Source organism: Rutilus rutilus (assembly GCF_951802725.1).
Source record: "Rutilus rutilus genome assembly, chromosome: 5".
NCBI lineage: Eukaryota > Metazoa > Chordata > Actinopteri > Cypriniformes > Leuciscidae > Rutilus > Rutilus rutilus.
The window spans coordinates 37,731,015-37,753,338 of record NC_140213.1 but is presented as its reverse complement, the minus strand read 5'-3'; the positions used below and the strand labels follow the sequence as shown (position 1 = coordinate 37,753,338).

General features: G+C 37.4%; 2 protein-coding genes and 1 long non-coding RNA gene across 5 annotated transcripts; 1 reads left to right on the top strand and 2 right to left on the bottom strand.

The window, feature by feature from the left end:
- Positions 1 to 5,096: 5,096 nt before the first annotated feature.
- On the bottom strand, positions 5,097 to 16,594 carry syt19 (synaptotagmin XIX). 3 transcript variants are annotated; one of them, XR_014627481.1, is made up of 8 exons: positions 16,492 to 16,594; positions 16,083 to 16,275; positions 14,530 to 14,588; positions 13,891 to 14,298; positions 13,699 to 13,818; positions 13,517 to 13,628; positions 6,561 to 6,972; positions 5,097 to 5,121 (listed from the first exon to the last, which is right to left on the bottom strand). XR_014627481.1 is itself a non-coding variant. In XM_084409779.1 (7 exons), the coding sequence occupies exons 2-7, from the start codon at positions 16,252 to 16,254 to the stop codon at positions 6,665 to 6,667; spliced, it is 1,179 nt and encodes a 392-aa protein (XP_084265905.1). In that variant the 5' UTR covers positions 16,255 to 16,275; positions 16,492 to 16,594; the 3' UTR covers positions 6,510 to 6,664. The 3 variants fall into 3 exon arrangements, 2 of the variants coding, with proteins under 2 accessions (XP_084265905.1, XP_084265904.1); XM_084409779.1 differs by lacking the exon at positions 5,097 to 5,121 and having other exon boundaries at positions 6,510 to 6,972; XM_084409778.1 differs by lacking the exon at positions 5,097 to 5,121 and having other exon boundaries at positions 6,510 to 6,972; positions 14,530 to 14,591; positions 16,492 to 16,579.
- Positions 7,665 to 10,507, top strand: LOC311290962. The gene is made up of 4 exons (XR_014627482.1): positions 7,665 to 7,739; positions 8,008 to 8,086; positions 8,660 to 8,726; positions 10,380 to 10,507. It is a non-coding gene; the product is annotated as an uncharacterized lncRNA (long non-coding RNA).
- Positions 16,595 to 16,978: 384 nt separating the features above from the next.
- On the bottom strand, positions 16,979 to 21,348 carry LOC311290961 (C-signal). Its single transcript, XM_084409780.1, has 6 exons — positions 20,390 to 21,348; positions 19,990 to 20,041; positions 19,335 to 19,522; positions 19,084 to 19,242; positions 17,470 to 17,580; positions 16,979 to 17,367 (listed from the first exon to the last, which is right to left on the bottom strand). The coding sequence occupies exons 1-6, from the start codon at positions 20,534 to 20,536 to the stop codon at positions 17,254 to 17,256; spliced, it is 771 nt and encodes a 256-aa protein (XP_084265906.1). The 5' UTR covers positions 20,537 to 21,348; the 3' UTR covers positions 16,979 to 17,253.
- Between the last annotated feature and the right edge of the window lie 976 nt (positions 21,349 to 22,324).

Sequence of the window (22,324 nt, the reverse complement as noted above, 5' to 3'; positions counted from 1 at the left end):
AGGTCTGCTTGCTGCAGCAAGTGCGTTTTAAATTATGAAAATTATAGGATAATTTTGGCTTCAATCTTCTCGAGAAAAGGGGCTTTCCCGTAGCGTAAGCTAAGGCTTACGCAACACTCGTTCCCTCATCTCAGGGAACCGAGGTTACGTCAGTAACCGAGACGTTTTTCCTACATGTCGTCACGTGTGTATACGCCTACGTCGTTACCAAAGCAACCCATGCAGAGAAGTTGGTTATGTATCGACACACAAATTTTATTTGATCACGCAATTAATAGTGTTTAGAGTCTGCCTGAAATGATCTGATTTGAGAGAAAAAAAAACGATTTGCCTGCAGTCTGAACATAGCCTAAATTACATATTTAAAGGGATAGTTCACCCAAATTTTTTTATTTTTTTCATCATTTACTCCCCCTTAAGCTATATAAGATATTTTGAAGAATATGGGTAACAAAACAGTTGATGGGCCTCATTGACTTCAATAGAATAGAGGGGGAAAACACTATAATGGGATCCATCAACTGTTTGGTTATCCATAATCTTCAAAATATCATCTTTAATCTTCAGCAGAAGAAATAAGTTCACGCAGGTTTGGAACAACTTGAGGATGAGTAAATGATGACAGAATTATCTTGTTAACTTTGACTCACTTTTCCAGTTCAAAGGTGTGTTTGTATCTGTGAATAAATAGATTTTGGATTGCTGCATGCTGGAAGGGCCTTGGCTTATTTTAAACAACAAAAAACAAAACAATGACTCTGAACAATTAAACTTTTTAATGACTCTGATTGTAACATGTATGCTTTGTTTTCATTTAATTCTAGTTCCTGTTTCAGTTGTTCTCATTTCCCGCCACTAGTTTGTTAATTAGTTCCCCACACCTGTTCTGTTTCTACCATGATTACCCTGTTTGCATATAAGCCCTGAGTTCCCCTTAGTTCTTTGTCCTGTATTTTTATGAAAGAGTGGTTGTGTTTCTCTGTGCTCTCCCACGTGCTCGTTTTCTTTTATAATAAAGTGTTTCTTTGGATTCTCAGTCGTCGTGTGCTTTGTATACAGCCACCGCGTGACACTGATTGCCAAGTGAAATTTAAATAAAGACTTTTATGTCAAAATAAGCGTCTCAGTTTTCAACATTCAGTGTATTGGTAGATGTCATGTACACAATACAAATGTCATTCAAGAATGAACGGTAAACCCAATACACAAAATGACATCAGTTTATGATGTATAATGAACATATATTTACAGTAAAAAAGACACTACACAACCCACACACATCAACAGAATCAAGGGTTACACTTTATTTTAAGGTGTCATTGTTACAGTGTAATTATATATTTAAGTACTGAGTAATATTAAGCAACTACATGTACTTATTATAGGATTATGGTAGGATTAGGGTTTGGTTGAGGGTTAGTTGCATGTAATTATGCATAATTTACTGTTATTACTATGGTAAGTACATGTAACATAATATAACAAGGACACTGTAAAATAAAGTGTTACCATATCAAGTTCTGTTGAAACAACGATGATTATAACAGTCCTGCAGCAGTCTCTGTTATGCCCTGGGCCAATTCATTAATGTTGCGTAACTGGTGTTTGAGCCAACTCTACATATCATGTGTTACTGCAGTGACAGCAGTGGCCTGGGACAGCTATAGGACCATCGCTCTTGCCATGAGAGCCTCATATATGTACAGCCTAAAAAATATAATTCACACAAATACATATCTGGGCATGCCCCCTACTCTGAGCACATAAGGAGCCGTACATATAATGATTAAATAATTGAATAAATTAATACATTCAACTATCACAGAACCAATTTTTCAAGTTGGTTGACCTCAATAATCAGTGGGAAGTGTTTTTCATAGACTGCCCTTTGACTGATTTTTTTCTAAAGGGGTTCAGTCATATTATGTCAAGAAATAAATCTTTTAACTTGCTTCAAAAGCCCACCAGTCCGCAGTTAACAGCTCCTAAGATTTATAAAACATACTCACCCTTATGTCGCTTCGAACCTGTATGCATTTCTTTCTTCTGTGTAACACGGCCACCAAAAAATATATATTTTGAAGAATGTTGGTAACGAAACAATTTTAGTTCCCAATGACTTCCTTTGTGTGGACAAAAAAGTCAAAAGTCAAACATTTCGGTTGCCAACATTCTACAAAATAACTTTTTTTGTGTGTTACGCATGCATACATGTTTGGAACGACATACCGGTGAGTAAATGATGAGGCTTTAGGCTACTATTGAAACTTAGTACTTTCATTTTGATGTAAAAATACTACTTTTTTATTACTCGTAATTTCAGTTCAACTTTTAAAGTAAAAAAAAAATGATGACTGAAAATACAACTTGAAGTTAAATACACATTAAACACGCAGCGCAGCATCAACTCCTTTTTTTTTTTAAAGGCCAGAAATGCATTAACAGTCATGCACTTAAAATGTACTGTATAGCCGTGAATTTGCATTTCCTTCAGCCTGAGGCTTGTTCATTTCACTTCTGGTGTGTACAAGCCCAGCCCAGCCCAGGTGAGAAAAAGTTAGCATTGTTAGCATTGTAAAGCATTACTTTTAAAGGTAACTTTCCCCAACACTGTTACCCCATTTATGGTGGAAGAACAGGGGCTTGCGCGTGGTGGATTTATTTTCTCTTTTCGAGTGTTTAAAATGGTGACAATTTGTTTTTATTTGTTTAATGTACAATACCGTTCAATAGTTTGAAAGAAGTATCTTATGCTCACAAAGGCTGCACTTATTTGATCAAACATACAATAAAAATAGTAATACTGTGAAGTACTATTAATATTTTAAATAAAAAAATCTGAAATTACATTTTATATATTTTAAAATGTAATTTATTCTTGTGATGGCAAAGCTACATTTTCAGCAGCCATTACTCCAGTAACTTAAAAGTTTAGGTAAGGTGAAATGTCAAGTATTTCTGTAATTGTAATAATGTAGAAGTAATATGGTGGTTTTACATAAAAACAAGAAAATAGGAATGCATTCCTCCCTTCCAAGGCCCCAGATTTCCCATGTTCACCCTTCTCCCCCCCATTGTGACTTTCATTAACAGACTCTGGGAGAAATAGTTTACCAAACAGTCTTGAAGAGAGAGATGAAATGTCTGGGAATGGCCTTGAGCAGCGGAGGTACCGTAACATCTGTTCAGCACCGCTCATTATGAGTCAAAGTCGTGATATTTGCCTTAATTCAATATCTGTCTACAAGAAGACTGCTCCAGTGGCTCGGCAGTAACTTCAAACAAACAAAATGGAGGCAGGCCAAAACTAAATAAAGTGCCTTTGAGACGCCCATCTGTTTAAATGGTATGTGGGTCTGTTCTCCTTCCTTATGTTCTCATCCTAGCATCACACTAATGATCAAGTCTCCCAAAGATGAGTTTTAGCAGTGAGCCAGTGCTTCAGTGGGCTGGGAATGATGGGTGACGTGTGCACTTCGCACTGTAGCTGACTCACATTTATCCTGATGTGCTGATTTGTCTGTATTATAATTTTTCAAATAACTATAATCGTTTTTAAGTGATTATGTATTAGAATTGTGGGTGGGGCATTAGTATGAAGATATTATTATGATTGGGTCAAAACAACAGATAAGCTTAATTATTCCAATGGTGTTAGAGAGCCATCTTGTGGATACAGTTTACAGCTGATTTAAATTAGCCTGGTAAAACATGATAGTGACAATAATGAATACACGAATATATATTTCAATCTACTCTCGTTATTGTTAAGACTTTATGTCTGAAGCTGTAGAATATGCAGTATATATGAGTGTGTGTGTGTGTGTACAGGTTTATATTACATTGTGGGGACCAAACGTTTAGGGGTAAGGTTAGTGTAAGGGGACATAACATACAGTTTGTACAGTGTAAAAACCATTACGTCTATGGAGAGTCCCCACAAAGAAAATGAACCAGACTGTGTGTGTGTGTGTGTGTAACTGTGCATTGACTGTTGTACCTGGAAAAAAATCCCCAACAATATATAATTCATTGTGAAATGAAAGCCTAAAGTGAAGGCCTCATTGTTTCAAGGACATCTTTTGTCACATAATTTGAATTTCTATGTTAATTTTGCATTATTTTCACACTTAAAACATTGCTTTGGATACCCAAACGGCTATTCCCTCAAATAGTGCCCTATTTAAAGTTTTTTGTCTTTTAGTATATGAATATGTTAGCCTATAAGATAGTGTGCTCCAAAACAATGACAACATTTGTATTTAGAAGACCAAACCCAATGTTAAAATCAGGTTGATGACCTCAACCTGATGTGAATGACATCAACCTGATCCTGACATCAACCCAATGACATCAACCTGATGTGAAAATCAGGTTGATGTCAGAATCCAACATCAGATTGACGTTAATCTCCAACGTTGGACAGACGCTGTATTGTGGTTGAAAATTAAAATCGGGTTGATGTCAACCCGACTTTCATTTCCAACCGAAATCCAATGTCTTTCCAACGTAGGATGTTGACGCAACCGACGTCGGGTCCTGACATCAATCCGACGTCGGGTTTTCCAACCAAAATGCAACCCCTGCAACCAAAATCATCCCCTGACTGACATTACTTTCTACTCAAGGACCTTGACAGAAATGTAGTGAAGTAAAAAGTATGATATTTGTCTTACAAATGTAGTGAAGTTAAAGTAAACCGTTACCAGAAATTTGTTCAAATTAAACTTAATTAAACTAAAGTACATATTCAATAAGTGTACTTGAGTAGGCCTACAGTACTCAAGTAAATGAACTTTGTTACTGTCCACCTCTGGCTGCATTTAAATGTCAGCTTTGAAATTAGCTTTAGCAAGACAATGGTGTCAGTCCTTGTTTTCCAAACATGTTTAAAATGTCCATCGCAGAACGCCACTAAACACAATTCATAATTTGAGATGTGGTGAATATGTTTGTGACTTTATTATTTTTATCAAATTATAAAAATGATGCATATAGCTCTTCTGTTACATATGGTTAGTTGAAAGATAAATACGAGTGGTGAGAGTGTGAAAGAGTTGCAAAAGTATCCAGAGATATAAAAAAAACCCACATAAAACAATCCATCAGCGTTTTTTATCCCTGACAGCATAGGCGCCGATACCGTGGGTGCTCCGGGGCTCGAGCACCCACGGAAAATACCGAGCACCCACGTGTGCCAAACTGCCAGTTACATTCATTTAAAATTAAACATTGCAGTTGGTGCTATGTGAAGCGTCTGTCACACTGTGATTGGTTATGTCGCACGTTCCTCCTGAAGAATTAATCGCAATGGTGAGTCAACAAATATATTTTTTACTGTGTGGACTTGTGTGACCGAGTCCTGCACGGGTTCAGGTGACCCACAAATTTTGCTCAAACGGGTGCGGGTTGGGTCGGACACGGGGGAAACACGGGTCTAAACACGGGCTTAAAACAATCACGTGCAAACGTAAAACATATATATGCACATTTTTAGGAACACATCTACAAAAATATGCCTGTATTTCAAGTTAATAAAATAATTTAAAATCCACATCAGTTTATTTGTGCCCACGCGACACGCCCTCCCAGGAGTCTCTATACCTACTTTCACTTTTAAAAAGTCATCATAACCGCGCGCGCGATCTGCTTGCAGTCGTCGAGATGGATGCTGAGGAGGTGAAGAAAAGAATAGCTAGTGGAGATGGTAAAGTTGTCGACAAAACTGAAGAAAACAATGTTGTGAAAGGCTTGCTGCATGCATTTTCGGATAGCCGCAAATGTGGAACTTCATCGCTGAGGAAGCACGCAGATAACTGTTACTGTGGTAACAAACCAAGCCGTTCTATCGAACAGTATTTGTCAAATTTAACACTGTTCAGTATGTGTGGTGTGCAGGGCGTGTTTGAACCCAACATTGTCAGATGTAGGCTAGACGAAATTGCGTGGAAATTGCGATATAGTATTGTAGCCGCGTCTGTTCGACTGGTAAAATGTTATAAGGCTACTCAGTTTTGTGGTAATGTTAGCCATTTCTTCATGTAGCTACCAGATGAAGTTGTCATTGTGTTAATGGTTGTGTGATAACTTCTGTATGATCTGGCAATAAACAATAACATTTTTGTAAGTGTGTCTATATAATGTGATAGTATAAACTGATTTTATTTCGGGTCGGGTCGGGTGCGGATTTAAATTAGTGCTGCTGTCGGTAAACGGGTCGGATGCAGTTTTAAGAACTGCGGGTTTACAAAATCGGACCCGTGCAGGACTCTGTTGTGTGACATTGATTCTTAATTTCCCACGAAGCTGATCGCGGTTACGTGTCAGTTAAACTTTTCATCTCCAATCCTGTCTGTATTTGTGAGAAGTGGCGCTGTCCTGAGTTGAAAGATAGCCTACTTTACGGCTTTATTATCAAGTAAATAGGTGTGCGTGTTCGTGTCGGCCGCTGTCCATTTCCTAAGGTTCTGAAATGCAAACATTTTTTGACTACTTTTTTTTTTTTTTTTAAAGGGCGTGCGCGAGCACCCACGGAGGAAAACATAAATCGGCGCCTATGCCTGACAGTGCAAATTGTTTCCACATTCCAACCTGAAAACACACACTGAAGTCGGAAGTTCGACCTCCCACCTCGAGAAATGTGAGCATGTGTGTGCGTCAATATTCAGATGGCGATTAAATGCCACTTAGCGACTGGCTGTCGTAGTGATTGCATCATCAGCTTCCAGTGCGGATTCTCTGAGGTCTTGTCCTTTTTGAGGTGGATGTTACCAATCAAGCGCTTGGAGGACTTCTTTGAAGGCTGAACTTCGAAAACAGACACTATAATGGAGCACTCTCTTATATGTTGATCTGGCAACACAAAAGTCAGGACCTCATTAAACACAGTCATCTCCCAGCACATCTTCTGTGTTGTCCTCTGATGTCGAAGTTTGCACTGGTTGCAGATGATGCTGATTCTGGCATAAAGAGCTGTGAATACAATGAACAAACACTTTACAATAATTTAAAGTAATTTTACAGCATTTATTAAGCTTTAATAAGTGTGTTGTTAGTTCACAATGCATAAAGGAATATATTAAACTCCTAATTTTAGGTAATCAGTAAGGATTGCATCCTCAAGGCAGTAGGTGGAGACAAATGACTAGTGCTGCATCCGAAATCACATACTTCCCTACTATTTATTAGGCGAAAAACAGTATGCGACAAAAGAAGTATGTCCGAATTCACAATACTCATAAAAAAGTGGGCAAAAAGTGCTCGGATGACCTACTTCTTCCGGCGGGATTCTGAAGTGTGCATCTGATAAGGCCACTTTACTATCATGAGGCCACGGGAGAGGATTTTTGAATGGCAGTGAAGCGACGTAACTAACACTGGTAGGTCACATGATAAGGGCAACATGGCGAATGTAGTACGTCCAGATTACATTCATACTACACACATTCATAATATACTATGTAACGTACTTTTTTAGCAGTCACAAAGTAATTACTTATTCAAAATAAGTACACTCTAAAAAATGCTGGGTTATTTTTTAAACCCAAATGCTGGGTTGAGCATTTTGACTATGTTGCTGGGTTATTTTTTCCGTAATCAGCTGACAATGACCCAGCATTTGGGTTTGTTTTTGAAATTTTGACCCAGCGCCTCCTCGCGAGTCGCGCGCTTTTGTCCACACTGTTCAAATCACTACGTCAACAGGAGGACGAGAGGTTCAAGCAGGAGCGAGCGTAAAGGTGAGCAACCCTGTTTTATTACAACTTTCCTTTTGTTAAGTAACGTTAGTCAAATAAGTCAGAAAGTCAACAAGAAGTTATGTTGAAATGAACTATGAATTATTGACGACGTCGACGTCTGTCGAACTAGCGACCGTTAACGTATGCTAACGTTAACGTTACGTTACACATAACATTCATTATTTTTACACGGTCTGTAATCAATTATTCCACTTAAAACACGGTCACAATGTCTAAGTACAGTTGTTTGTGTCTGTTTTATCTCCAGAAATGTTGCGGGTTACTTGATTCGACGGATGGATGCAGTGTAACGTCACTGGCTAGTGGCTGGATATGCTAAAGAAGCTGTAAGTCTAACGTTACCTATTATTTAACTGTGTTTGTTAGTAATTTTCGAAAGGTAGCTTTACATAAAATATTGAATTATGCTGCAGTATGTTCGCTGTGTTTGGGTGTGTGCGCCTTAGTTCAATTTGGCTAAGCATTTCTGCAGAAAACAGTGTCATCGTCCAGCTCAGTACAATTCTTATCAAAAACTGTCATTGTTCATTTGAAGTCAGTTCAGTGTTGCTTCAGTTACGTTCAGAAACCATGTAAAGATAATCAAAGTAGTTACTGAAGTACAATTTGGTCTTAAACCGGCTCTGAAAAAAAGAGTCCACAAAATATCCACAAAATTAAAATTTCTTCTGTTTACAGTCTTGTGAATTAACAATAGTTAATTAAGCTGTTAAAAATTATTTAGTCCATTTTTTTTTTTTTTTTTTTTTAATTAAGTAATGATTCATTAAAATTATTTAAATATATATTTTTTAAATTAACTGGAGCCAGCATAAAAATTAATTTTAAAAACATTGTATAAGACATGCTAAATTTGTAAAGATATTACTAATCCGATGTTTCCTTCTTTTCTTTTACAGCAATGGACATTTTTGTTCAACAAATCTCCTCAACTGGAGTCTTGAGTGCATCATTGAAAAATTGCTGGTAAATATGTGATGAACAATTTTGCATTTCAAATTCTCTTTCTTAGTATGTAATCTTTTTTTCACAGTTGCATCCAGTGCCAACCCTAACCCTTAAATAGTTCGCCCAAAAATGATATTTAACCCATGATTTACTCACCCTCAAGCCGTTTGAGATGCATATGTCAATCTTTTTTCAGACGAACACATTTTCAGTTATTTTAGAAAATGTCTTCGATCTTTCAGTGGTTATAATGTCAAGCAATGGGGTCCACCTCCTTCAAGTCCCAAAATGTGCATGCATCCTTCACAAAAGTAATCCATCCGGCTCCAGGGGGATAAACGAAGGCCTTCTGAGGGTAATCCGTGCGGTTTTGTCGTAAAAATATACATATTTAAAACTTTAGAAACGAAAATAACTGGCTTCCGGTAGCGTTCGACGCGCGTTCATGGAGATGGATGCTGGCGTATGACGTAGCGTAGAAAGCGTCGTGACGTAGAACGAACGTAGAGTTTTGTTTTGCTCTGCTCTCTGGCTGCGCTGTCACGTTCGTTCTACGTCACGACGCTTTCTACGCTACGTCCTACGGATTACTTTTGTGAAGGATGCATGCACATTTTGGGACTTGAAGGAGGTGGACCCCATTGCTTCACATTATAACCACTGAAAGATCTAAGACATTTTCTAAAATAACTGAAAATGTGTTCGTCTGAAAAAAGATTGACATATGCATCTCGAACGGCTTGAGGGTGAGTAAATCATGGGTTAAATATAATTTTTGGGCGAACTATCCCTTTAACAAAGTTTGCTACACCATTCACAATAAGCTCAAAAACATGAATGGCCAATTTACTTGTCCAAGTACAAGCACATGACAAGACAATTTAAATCAGTTATATTGTAGGGCTGGCATAGGGTACCACTTCTGTGCCTAGTCGTTGTCAGTGTAATTTCATAGATAGCCGTGCTTGTTTGCCCCTTTCTTGGTTTAAGGCAGTGGTTCTCAAATGTCCTCGGACCCCCATAATTTAGGATGTCTCACCCAATTTAAATTTTGCAGTCTGTACTAATGAGCTGAATCAGGTGTGTTAAATGAGGGAGAGATACAAAATGTGCAGTGGTATGGGGTCCCCAGGACGGGTTTGAGAAGCACTGCTTTAAGGGATAGTTCACCTGAAAAGAAAAATTCTGTCGTCATTTACTCACCCTCATGTTATTACAAACCTGAATGACTTTCTTCTCCTGAACACAAAAGAAAAAATGTTGGTAACAAAACAGTTAACAATAGCCATTGACTTTTATAGTACTTTTTTCCTATTATGGAAGTCATTGGTTACCGTCAACTATCTTGTTACTGACATTCTTTAAAAAATCTTTTTGTGTTCAGCAGAAGAAAGAAACTTCAAAAAAAGTTCCAAAAAAAGGTTTGGAACAACGTGAGGGTGAGTAAATGAGGCGAGTAAATTTGACATGAGGGTGAGTAAATTTGCATTTTAAGGTGAACTATACCTTTAATAACACTAAATGTTTTCAGATTACCAGAGTACATATTTAACTGTTATATATTTAAGCTAATTTCACTCATTTTAATTTGACCTTAGTTAGAAATGCACTTTGCTTAATTTAAAAGCTGATGAACGAACATGTTCTAATTTGCCATTTTTCTATTCTTAGATTCCAAAGGCATACTAGCACTTACAATCCTGCCTGTCATTCTTCCCCCGCCTGTGTACAAGATTGGCCACAAAACCTTTCGGCCAACTATTCAAGAGACAAGAACCTCATTCATTGATGTACAACCGGTAAGTAAAACAACAGGGGACAAAAAGAGCAGGCTCATTTCTTTACACCTGTTTGTAGGGCTGCACGATAAATCGTTTTATTGCTGCTTGAATCTAACATGCATTTCATTTTCTCACAACTCTTTAAAGGATTAGTTCACCCCAAAATGAAAATTTCCTAATAATTTACTCACCCCAATGTCTTCCAAGATATCCATGTCTTTCTTTCTTCAGTGGAAGAGAAATTAAGTTTTTTGAGGTAAACATTTCAGGATTATTCTACACAGAATGGACTTTAATGACAACCAACTATCCCAACGTTCAAAGAAGGTTCAAATGTCCGTCTCAATGCAGCTTCAGAGACTCTACACAATCCCAGTCGAGAAATAAGGGTATTATCTAGCGAAACCATCAGCCATTTGTGGTTTAATAGTATATAAATGTTTTTTTTGTTTTTTGTTTTTAAATGACCAATGGTTTCGCTAGATAATACCCTTATTTCTCAACTGGGATTGTGTAGAGACTCTGAAGCTGCATTGAGACTGACATTTGAACCTTCTTTGAACATTGGGATAGTTGGTTGCCATTTAAGTCTATTCTGTGTAGAAACATACTGAAATGTTTTCCTCAAAAAAACTTAATTTATTTTCGACTGAAGAAAGAAAGACATGGATATCTTGGATGGCACTGGGGTGAGTAAATGATTAGGAAATTTATATTTTGGGGTGAACTAATTCTTTAAGTTAATTTAAGATGGTATTTAACTAATTTAAGACTGCTTTTATGAAAACCTAAGACACACTTTTAAATAATTATCTGTGTCTGATATTGTCTTTCCCTCATTTAGTCTGGAACCAACATGGTGCTTTACCTGGAAAGGCAGAGAGAAGCAAAACCCTTCCCCTTTGTCTTGGAGCTTGGAATGGCTGGACAGTTTTTTGGTGAATGGGGAAACTCTGGAACAGTTTTTAATCATTTTGTGAAGATAATTTTTAGCTAGGCTATTTTACAGTTTATAGGTATAGAGTTTCATGTTTTTATTTTGCTACACAGGACTAAATGATTGCTTATTTAAAACGAATTGCAATGTATGTACTTACTGTTTATACGCAGAGATGTGCCTCTCATTTTTGCTGCACAGGACTAAATGATTGCTTATTTAAGTGAATTACAATGTATGTACTTGCGTGTTTTTTATTGTATTCTTTGTGAATAGAATCTTAAGCTGTAGGCTATTTTACAGTTTATAAGTGAAGAGTTTTGAATTTTGAGAATCTTACCATTTTATAATATTTTAACATATCAACATTTTAGCACAAAATTTTTGTGCTATTTTTTATTTTTGTGGGCCTCCGTTTATGTTACAGATGTCTGTTTTTTTAACATGAATGTATTTTTGATTATATTAATTTCCTGGAATAAACACTTTAATTGAATCAATAAACAGTAGTGTTATTATTGTTATTAATATTTTTTTATTCGTTTTTTTTTATTATTATTATCTAAAATTAATAACCTGTAGCATGGGGGTTGTTTGACCCAGCACTGATTAAAAACAACCCAGCAGATGGGTTAATGTATGAAAACCCAGCATGCTGGGTCAAAATAACCCAGCATGTGTTCTGTCCAATATTTACCCAGCGCTGGGTTGCCAAATAACCCAAATTGGGTTGTTTTTAACCCAGCATTTTTTAGAGTGTACCTACTCAAGAGAGTATGCAATTTCGGATGTTGCCTATGGCAGCTGACTTGTTGCCTCGCTGCCTAATAAGGCAATGACTTTGCAGGCAACATTTGCGCAAGGCACCTCATGAAACTGATTTCGGACAGCCTCTAAGGCAGCGTAACGGTTCTACAACAAAACAGAGTGAGCTTTGGTGATAACTAAGCAAATATTTAATTACTAAAATAGTAATTTCCGGAGTAAATAACATTAAAAGTGTTGGTCAAAAACTTGCATTTACACACAAACTGACCACCAACCATAACTCTTAGATGCCATGTTTACTTTTTAGCTCAACTGTCACGGAATGGAACGCACAGGATTTTGTGATATCGTAGGCAGAAAGGATGCATCTATGTTGCTTTCAAAAATCGATCAGATTAAGTTATCTAAGGAGACAGGAAGTGAAGTTAACATTGGAGTCAAGCCATATTTGTTTGAACCGATTCATTCAAAAACGATGATTCATAAGTCATTGAATGGTTCATGTAAACGTTTTGCTCAAAAACACTGAATCAGTCAGGAATGAAACACCGCTACTGTGTTTTGCACCTGTTCTGCTGTGGATTTTCGTTGTCGGAGCAAAAACATAAACTGGCAATACTGTGTCTAAAACATAAGTTACTCAATATTTAAGTATTGTTTGTGAAATCAATCAAATCAATATCACACGATCGCGCTGCTTCTCTTAGAAACGTTCCATGCCATCGTTGCTATTTCACTGTTATTACTGTTAACTAAAACTTTAAAAAAATGTTCTCGGTAATTGAAATAAAGCTTATATAAAATAAAAAATAAACAGAATTAGAAAATTTTCCTGCCTTGGCAACTGATTGAAATAAGTTGAAGTTGAAGTATTTTAACTTAAGAGGTCACTCTTCGACCGGAACTCGACTCGCGTACAACCATTACCTGAAACCAGTGATTATAGTTATAAAGTCATAAATATGGATATTTTTCTAACAAAAACACATCGCTTTGCTTCAGAAGGCCCCCTTCTTTAACCCCCTGGAGCCGTATGGATTACTTTCATGATGGATGGATGCGTTATTTTGGCTTCAAAATCTATGGTACATTCACTCCCATTATAAAGCTTGGAAGACCCAGGATATTTTTTTATATAACTCCAAATGTGTTTGGCTGAAAAAAGAAACACATATACACCTAGGCTGACTTGAGCGTGAGTAAATCATGGGATCATTTTCATTTTTGGGTGAACTAACCCTTTTAAGTGCATTCAATTCCAAATGCTTTTCAACGTCATCTACATTATTGTATAATTTAACGCTTAATTGATTATACCTCACCTCTCTCAGTTTTATTTGAATGACAGACTGTGCGGATCTTCAACACTCCCACCTCCAGCCTCTGAGAAGTAGGCAAGTATTTCAGAGAGAGCAGCGCCTCACCAACCATGTCCTGCACAGAAAATAGACCGGCCGTTCCTCATCTCATAATTCCGAATGTGTTGTGTTGGGGTTACACTTACTTTCTTGGGGACTTGCAGATCCTGTCTTAACTCCAGTGGATATGATATCTTAAGACTGTTCAGGGGAACACGAGCCTCTCCCAGGATTCCATGTCTTGAGTATTTATCAAAGTCCCTAACCTAAAAGAAATGATCTAAAAATGAATTATTGCGTCATGGGCACGACCTTGCTAATTAAGCTTGTTAACGTACCTCAAATCTAACAGTGACTCTTGATACTTCCTCCTCAGCCAGAGAACAAGAGAACTGATCTCCAAACACAGGACAGCAGTCCTTCTTCACTAGACGCGTCTGCCACTCGTCCAGCACACTGTGCAGTGGACACTGCACCTCATCTTCTCTCTCTGCCCACATTAACCTCACCCAAACAAAAGGGTCCACACTGTGACTGAAGTCTCGCACGGCCAGATCCTGGGCGTCCAGTACCGTCACCACCAGTCTGGACTGCAGCTGATCATAGAACAGTGAAAAGCGCAGAGATCCCTGGATGCGCTCCTCTTCAAGATCAGCCATGCTGTCCAGGTCTAAACTACTGCCCAGGTTGGTGCAAGATGTGCCAGGGGACAGTCGGTGGCTCAGTTCCTCATAATGAACCTCCATCTGATGGACAGAGTGCGTATCTGGTCTAATTTTCTAGCATAGTCTCTTATTGGATGTTTAGAAATACAGACATACTTTTTGGCAACCAAAGCAAAGCATCTGCAAAACGTGTTTTTCATATATTTTGTTTGATCTAAGTCAGAGCAAGCAGAAACTATGGAAGCAAACACAATATAAGTGGTTGCATTCCAGGGTATGAAGATAACGATGGTTTATGTAAATTAATCTTACCTTAGAGTCTCGTGTTTGTGTAGCATACTGAAAACCACAGCTTTTAGCCGACGGGACATCTGCTGACAAAATATTCACTGGAATCAAATAGATGTTGACAGATATTCTGCATAAACCCTGTTAGCTTTGCATATACTGTGTGTGTATATATATAGGCCTATATAAAATGCAGTAAAAACAGTAACATTATACAATTTAAAATAACTATTTTAAAAATGAAAATGTAATGCATTTTATTCATTTAAATCATTCTAATATGCTGATTTGGTGCTCAAGAAACATTTCTTATTATCACTATTTTTGTGAAAACCGTGTCCGTGATCACTTTTTTCATGATTCTTTGAATATAAGTTAAAAAAGAACATCACTTGTTTGAAATGTGTGTGATATTAAATTGATCAAAAGTGACAGTAAAGACATCTATTCTGCATGCCCTTACAAAAAAGAAGTAGCCTATACTTAAAGTTCATTTTATGAAGTATCCTGCTGGAAAATGAAGTCAGCATCTCCATAAAGCTTGTCTGCTGGAGGAAGCATGAAGCGCTCTGAAAATGTCCTGGTAGACGGCTGCGTTGAGTGGACAGCACAGTGGACCAACACCAGCCGATGACCAACACAGACTGTGGAAACTTCACACTGGACTTCAAGCATCTTGGATTGTGTGCCTCTCCATTCTTCCTCCAGACTCTGGGATCTTGGTTTCCAAATGAGATGCAAAATTTGCTCTCATCAGAAAAGAGGACTTTGGTCCACTGTGCTTTATTAAATCCAGAGTCAACGCAGCCGTCTACCAGGACATTTTCAGAGCACTTCATGCTTCCTTCATTTTCCAGCAGGATTTGCACCTGCCCACACTGCCAAAATAACCAAAACCTGGTTCAATGACCATGGTATCACTGTGTAATTACTGTGTGATTTCATGTAATATTCACATTTTTTGAAATCCTGTTTTCGTGGGTTTTATGAGCTGGAAGCCCAAATTATGTACAAATAAACAACTAAATACTTGAAATCGTTTAAGTTGTGGGCCCCGAATCTATAATCTATGGAAGTTTAACGTTTTGAATGGAATTATGGAAATAAATAAACTTTTCCATGATATTCTCATTTTTTGGAAAGGGTCTGTATACCTTTAAGTATATCTCGATCAACAAGTAGAGGCCAAATATACTTAGACTTTTCTGTCAGTATAAGTCAAGTATACTTAAGTGGAATTTGAAGTGAGAAGTACATAAAATTAGACTGAAAGTATACTTTCTTATTTTTGTTTTGTTTAAAAGAAGTATACTAATAGCACACTTGAATAAACTTATTTTTCGTAAGGGATAATCGTATTAATTTCTCTCAGAAACAAAATAGAAATTTTGCTGACCCCAAAATTTTGTGTTTTACTGTAGTGTAGATATAATGAATTATAAACAATACTGTGCATCTAGGCTACATAAGTTGAATGTTTATCTAAAACTACAACTGTTAATAGTAATAAAGTACTAATCTTGTGCAATATTAGGTCAAATATAAAAGTCAATCAATTAATTAGCATGAAAACTTACCGGCTCTTTGCACAGGAAACCGTGTACAGTAGCGGTAAATCTGCCATATCAAAAGACAGAGGGCTACAAGGAAAAAGACAGCAGATATGCCCAAAATACTATACTCCACTTCCTCTGAGAATAGAAGTTGGATTTCTCCAAAGGACAGAATCAAAGTGGTAAAGAAAACCATGTCTTTCTGCCATGTACATCTCTGGAAATGAAGGACACAAAGTTACTAATGCTGAGTTTATTGATAACAGTTGTTATACATACATGTATTTATGTTATATAACATATACCGTTCACACACTATCTTATACTACATAAAGTATATACTACATAAAGTATTTAGATATGTCTTTTTTGAGATGCTTTCCAGGGAAGGACAGAGGTGGATCATAGAAGGTTTCTGTGTAAAAAGGCCTACCTTTTTAAGCTTTAATTGTCCTCCATTAGTTCCATTTTACAAAGAAACTACTGCCGGAGTGTATCCATATTCAAACGCAGTTGACAGTGATCACCTGACAGGTGATCAGCAAACACAGGGGCAAACCTGTTGGAGCACTTATTAAACAGGCTTCATCTGCACTCCCTTCACCTATCAATCTATCGCTGAAATATAAGATGGAGGCCATGTGTTTCATTGGCAATTTCCCATTTCTTTACTACTCCACTATGTAAATTCAATGGCCAGTTTATCACTGCCTTGTATCCAAATAGCCAAGGCTTGTGAGATGAGATAATTGCTCATGAAAAAGAGTGTCAGTGTTGTACAGTAGATGGGAGGACCTCCATTTGCTTTTTAGAAAAAAAAAAAAACGCATAGAAATATCATAATTACATGAAGAATTTTAGATGATTTATTACTAAAATAAATCATGCACTATGCAATGAAATATAGCTAAACATAAGATAAGCACTGAGCTGAACTGTTTATTTACTTGAAAGGCTACATGTGTGCATAAGAAAACAGTTACGTCAGTTACAGAAACTTTTCTGATACAATGTGTTTCTGAATACAGCTTTATTCATACATGTGCAGTTTTATGACATAATATAAATGTTAACAAAAATACTTAATGTCAATACAATCTCTAATATGAAACTAATATCTAATATGTAAATAAATACACATATGCAGCAAAACGAAAACAGCTTCTATTGCACGCGTCTAAAAACATCTGCAGAATCACCAGGGAAGTTGTTCACCAGTATAGTGAAGAAATGACCCATGATCCTTTTCAGCCAAACCACCAATCACAGACAATACAGAGGAAATGCTTTCTTCGGGGCTCAATGGTGCCTGTATAGAAAACAATGAACACACCACAAGAGTTTATCACTTGTTTTAAATTCGGTTAGCACAATATCAGACAGCAGTGATGAAAAGCAGATCGAGACTCACTTCAGGTCCACCCATATCAGTGCGTACCCAGCCTGGATGCAGAGCCATACACAGGATCCCGTCTGCCTCGAGGTCCACTGCCAAGCATCTGGTGACCATGTTCAGTGCACTCTGATACAAGGCAAATAGGCAAGGCAGGGCCAGTTTATTTATATAGCACATTTCATTCACTATGGTCATTCAAAGTGCTTTACATAGAAATGAATTAAAATAATCACAAAATAAAAAGCAAGGAAGTTTTAAAGTTATAAAGATGATGCAGCTATAAAAAGGAATTAAAAGAGCCAATACATGGATAAACTTCTCATCGGGCAAAACACCGGTGTATCATATTTCTCACAGCTGTTTGTTTTACTGTGAGATTTTCCCATGTTGATTGAACTGTGTCTATGGTGTTCTTTCAGCACGCCTAAGTAATAAATACAACTCAGCCGATATGTTCACAGACATATTATCATATATTTCAATATGTAAAACTGTGCTTCAACAAAGGAATCAAACGTTCATGCATTTGGAAGACTTTTTTTTTCTTCAAATCGACAAATACTTTGTCCGTTCCCTGCAAATTAAAGTTGTTTTTTTAATGGAATATAGCAGTATTTATTATAAATGATTTATCAATGCCCATCATATAGTGCACAGGTCATGTGAGTGATTCCTACTGAGTGAACGCGGGTGAATCTGACTGCAGTAGATGTGAAAGAAATACATAAAAAATGATGTTTATTCAGCCAGCGCACATACCTGTATTTACATCCTGTTTTCGGTCGAAGTCCACAGTAGTCGATTGTCGAGTTCACGCGCGTGATCATAGGTACTAAACCTAGGTGCGTGAACTCGACAATCGATTACTGTGGACTTCAACCGAAAACAGGATGTAAATACAGGTATGTGCGCTGGCTGAATAAACATCATTTTTATTCTTATCTTTCACATCTACTGCAGTCAGATTCACCCGCGTTCACTCCGAAGGAATCACTCACATGACCTGTGCACTTGTAATGACACATCAAGGATGTTAAGAGGCTAAAAGCAGGTTTAAAACTTGCCCCATTGAAGTCAACAGGGTGCAAATTTTAAAAAGAGGATAACACGTTGTAGGCAACACCGATTTTTGTCGTTGTTCTCTGTACTGACAGCACTCCAAATGTACAAAAAAATGAGCTCAATGTTAAAATTGACCGGAGTTCTCCTTTAATCTTTAATCAAAATAATTTCCCCTTCCTCCTGCATCGACTTCTCTTACCGGCGCGAGGGCGGGACATCCTGTCTCTCAAATCAGGTCTTGCCCCACATTTTTTTCTTGTTCGAGAAGTCACAATACAGGGAAGTAAAGAGTATTGCAACTTTTGGTAGAACTTTATTTTACAGTCCTGTTCCTCATGTACATACTATGTACTTATTATAGCAATTACAATAACTAGGCACTAACCCTGAACCTACCCCTAAAACCTAACCTTAACCCATGTCGTTACCTTATATATTACCAGTACCTTCTTAGGTAAGTACACTGCATGTAAACGTAAATGCAAAAAGTGCAACCCAACTTTTGCTTCATGCTGACTTTAAAACTTTTACCTTGGCGTTGAACTCCAAAAACACAATCTCACAAACCTTTGATGTTCTGTAGGGATACCATTTGAAAGTGTTGGCACGATCACCCCAGTAGAGCTCAACTGAACCCAGCAGTGATGTCATATTGATGACTGCTGCTCTGTGGATGCCCATCCCGGTTCCCTTCGCAGCTGCTCGCTTCAGCAGTGGGAGCATGGCCTGCATGACAAGTGCGATCGGAAGGTCAGATGTTAGTGATGAGAGTAGATATGTGCATATATTGTGTCAAGATTTAATCTGAGAAATGAAACCTTGGTGATCATCAACGGTGCAACAGAGTTGGTATGGAAATTTTCCAACATTTTGTCTGCAGTGACTGTCTCTAGGTTTGCTACAACATTAATTCCAGCATTGTTGATGAGACAGTTGAGACCCTCCAATTGAACTAGCTGTTCCACCTCAGATGCCGCTCTTTCTATACTCTCTTGACTGATGACATCTAGTAACAGAGACATCCATTAATGCAACAGAGTCAGGTAAACAAACTCTTATTTTTAAATACAGCTTCTTCTAGATTAGTGGTTCATAACTGGTGTCAACAGTCAAAATGTCCACAGCAGGGAGAAAAACTATGCAAAGTACAGATAATCAAACTGCAACAGGCCCTTATCCATCAAACCATTAAGAAAATAATGTAAGGTAAAAGAAAACCTGACCCTCCCCCAACTACATTAAATAGTTCAAGGCAAACACTTCCACTGTTGTTTAAGCATTTATAAAACTGTCAATTGCATGGTAGTTAATGGTGATATTAATGCTTTCATACTATATAATAAAAAAATTAAAAAGAATTGTGTTGTGTTAGGTCGCCACCTAATGTTCAATATAAAATCTGGGTCATGAAGCAAACCAAACTGAGAACAACTGTTCTAGACTAGACACTCCTTTTAGTTTTAATGTACTTACCCAGTTTAATAATGTGTATGTTTTGATGCTCTTCTGCCAACCTTTGCAATTCCTATAAAACAAATAGGTCTTTTAAAATATTTAAAACTGTTTTTTATTTTATTAATTTTTTTACACTTGCTGCTTTTATGCCCTCATTTTTTAATACTTTAATACTTTTAAATGATTATCAGACTAAAAATCTAATAAAATATACACTTCCGTCTCCTTATACATTGATACGACTTTTAACCTGAAATATTATTGTTGAAATGCATGTCCGTTCGTACTTGTCAACTGCGCATGTGCACATTCCCATGTAGCTAAAGAGATGACTGTAAACTATCTGGGGCTGGTGCCTGGTTTAATGTTTGTATAGTAGGCCTATTGCAAATACTACACTCTCTGCTCACGAAATTACCTTGGCTCCATCTGGATCCCGAGCAGTAGCGATAATCTTCCCGGGAGAGAATCCTCCCGTTACTAGACTCTCAACTATCTGCAGTCCGAGGCCTCGACTGGCTCCGGTGACCATTAAGTTTGAACAGTTTTTGAATGCACGACTCATACTGTCACTTTATTCGAGAACACGAAATTAATTTTCTGTCCAAGCCGCACGAGATAAATTAGAATAGATGACAGCTTGATGCCAGAATAGTCTATAGTCACGTGATCAGGTAATCACTTGTCTCCCCGCGTCACCACCGTCTAGTTCCCGATGATAAAACCGGAATATGGCACAGAGAATTATGTTGTATATAATTTGTCAAAAACGCAAAGATCTCTGTGTGCTCAATTGAGATCTGGTGGTTTACCTTTGACTGTTGAAACAGGACGATATGTTAATTTAGTAGTGGAAAAACGGATCTGTCCCATGTGTTGTTTTGAATGATTTCTGAATGATTTCCATTTTGTTTTCTACTGTCCATTTTTTGTGATTTTTTGTTTTGTAAGATCAAATCAGAGATTGATTTGGTAAATATGGATGATGCTCAAAGACTGAGATGTCTGTTTACATGTGAAACATAAATTAGCCAATTTATCTTGAGAAAGCATGGGGGAAGAGGAAAAAAGCTCTTTATCGAGATGATCTGTAGTTGAGGCTTTGTTTGTATATGGTGTGTGTGTATGTATATATTTGTATTCATGTATTTTCCAGAATGATTTGTATATGCAACAGGAAGATGTTTGCTAAATAAGTTTGTGGTGTCTTGTAATCCCATGTGGGATGGGCCAAATGTTTGGCATGACACAGAAATAAAATTTAACTAACTATTCCCACCTACAGAAAAAAGATCAGTGGAAACAACTTGCTGACGACACAGCTTAATGTTCATTGGTTTAAACAACCGTGATGTAATTGTTCTCTTTTAAACAGTTTGATTTTAAAACTCTGATCTCATGTTTTTATGTGTATAAATTATGTGTTAGTATTCCCAAACTCTCTGACAGTGTGATCTATGGGTTATTTGATTGTTGTCATATTTATAAAAATATAAATATAAAACATGTCGATCTGTAATTAAAGTAAAAATGATTGATAAAACACGTCTTTGGTATGTAATTAAATGGGTGTCTCGTTCATTATAATTATTTAAAAAAAAAAAGCAACAGAATTTAAATTACATCCAGTTTATTAGCAACGCTGTCTGTGCACGAGCGTGAATCCCGCGATATCCATCTTTGATCTCACAGGTGTCAGATCCACTGCGATAAGAGAGAGAACTGTCCGTCTTGCCTGCGCTTTTTTCACTCCTCCCCTCACTGCAGCCGCCTACTCTCGCATACATTTCAGGCGAGGCTAGGCGCATCTCAAACTAGCCTGTTGATTTGGGACAGCTTTCATCGCGCCGCGGTGACGCAATCGGCCTTCAAATGCGACCTTCCAATGCTGCGTTCCAGTCTGGTTCCAGTCCAAAATTGTCATGCCCTTCACTAACTTCCCTCCGTCTCGTTCACTCGGATGTACGTCATTGCTAACGTTGCACGAGTGCCCACTACTGGCGGAAACTTTAATGGGCTGCGTCCTAAGCAGCCCTTGATCACTTGGAATCAGCTATGGAGTTGATTTATTTTTCATTATTTTAGAATAAGAATTTGTTTAATGCAGCATCCAAATGTTTATAGGTGTGTTTGGGTTGTTAAAAAAAAAAAAAAAAAAAGAATATATCAGAGTTGTTTGTTGTGGTGGTGATTAGATGAGATCTGTGGGGACATCACAATCGTACTGCATTGTGGGACATATAGGTGCCTGAAGTGTACATATGAAGTAGACTCGCTCCCTCGGTCAAAATCGAGGGAGCGAGGGTCTGTCCATATAAACTTCACGCAGTGGAACGCACTTCAAAATGGCGGC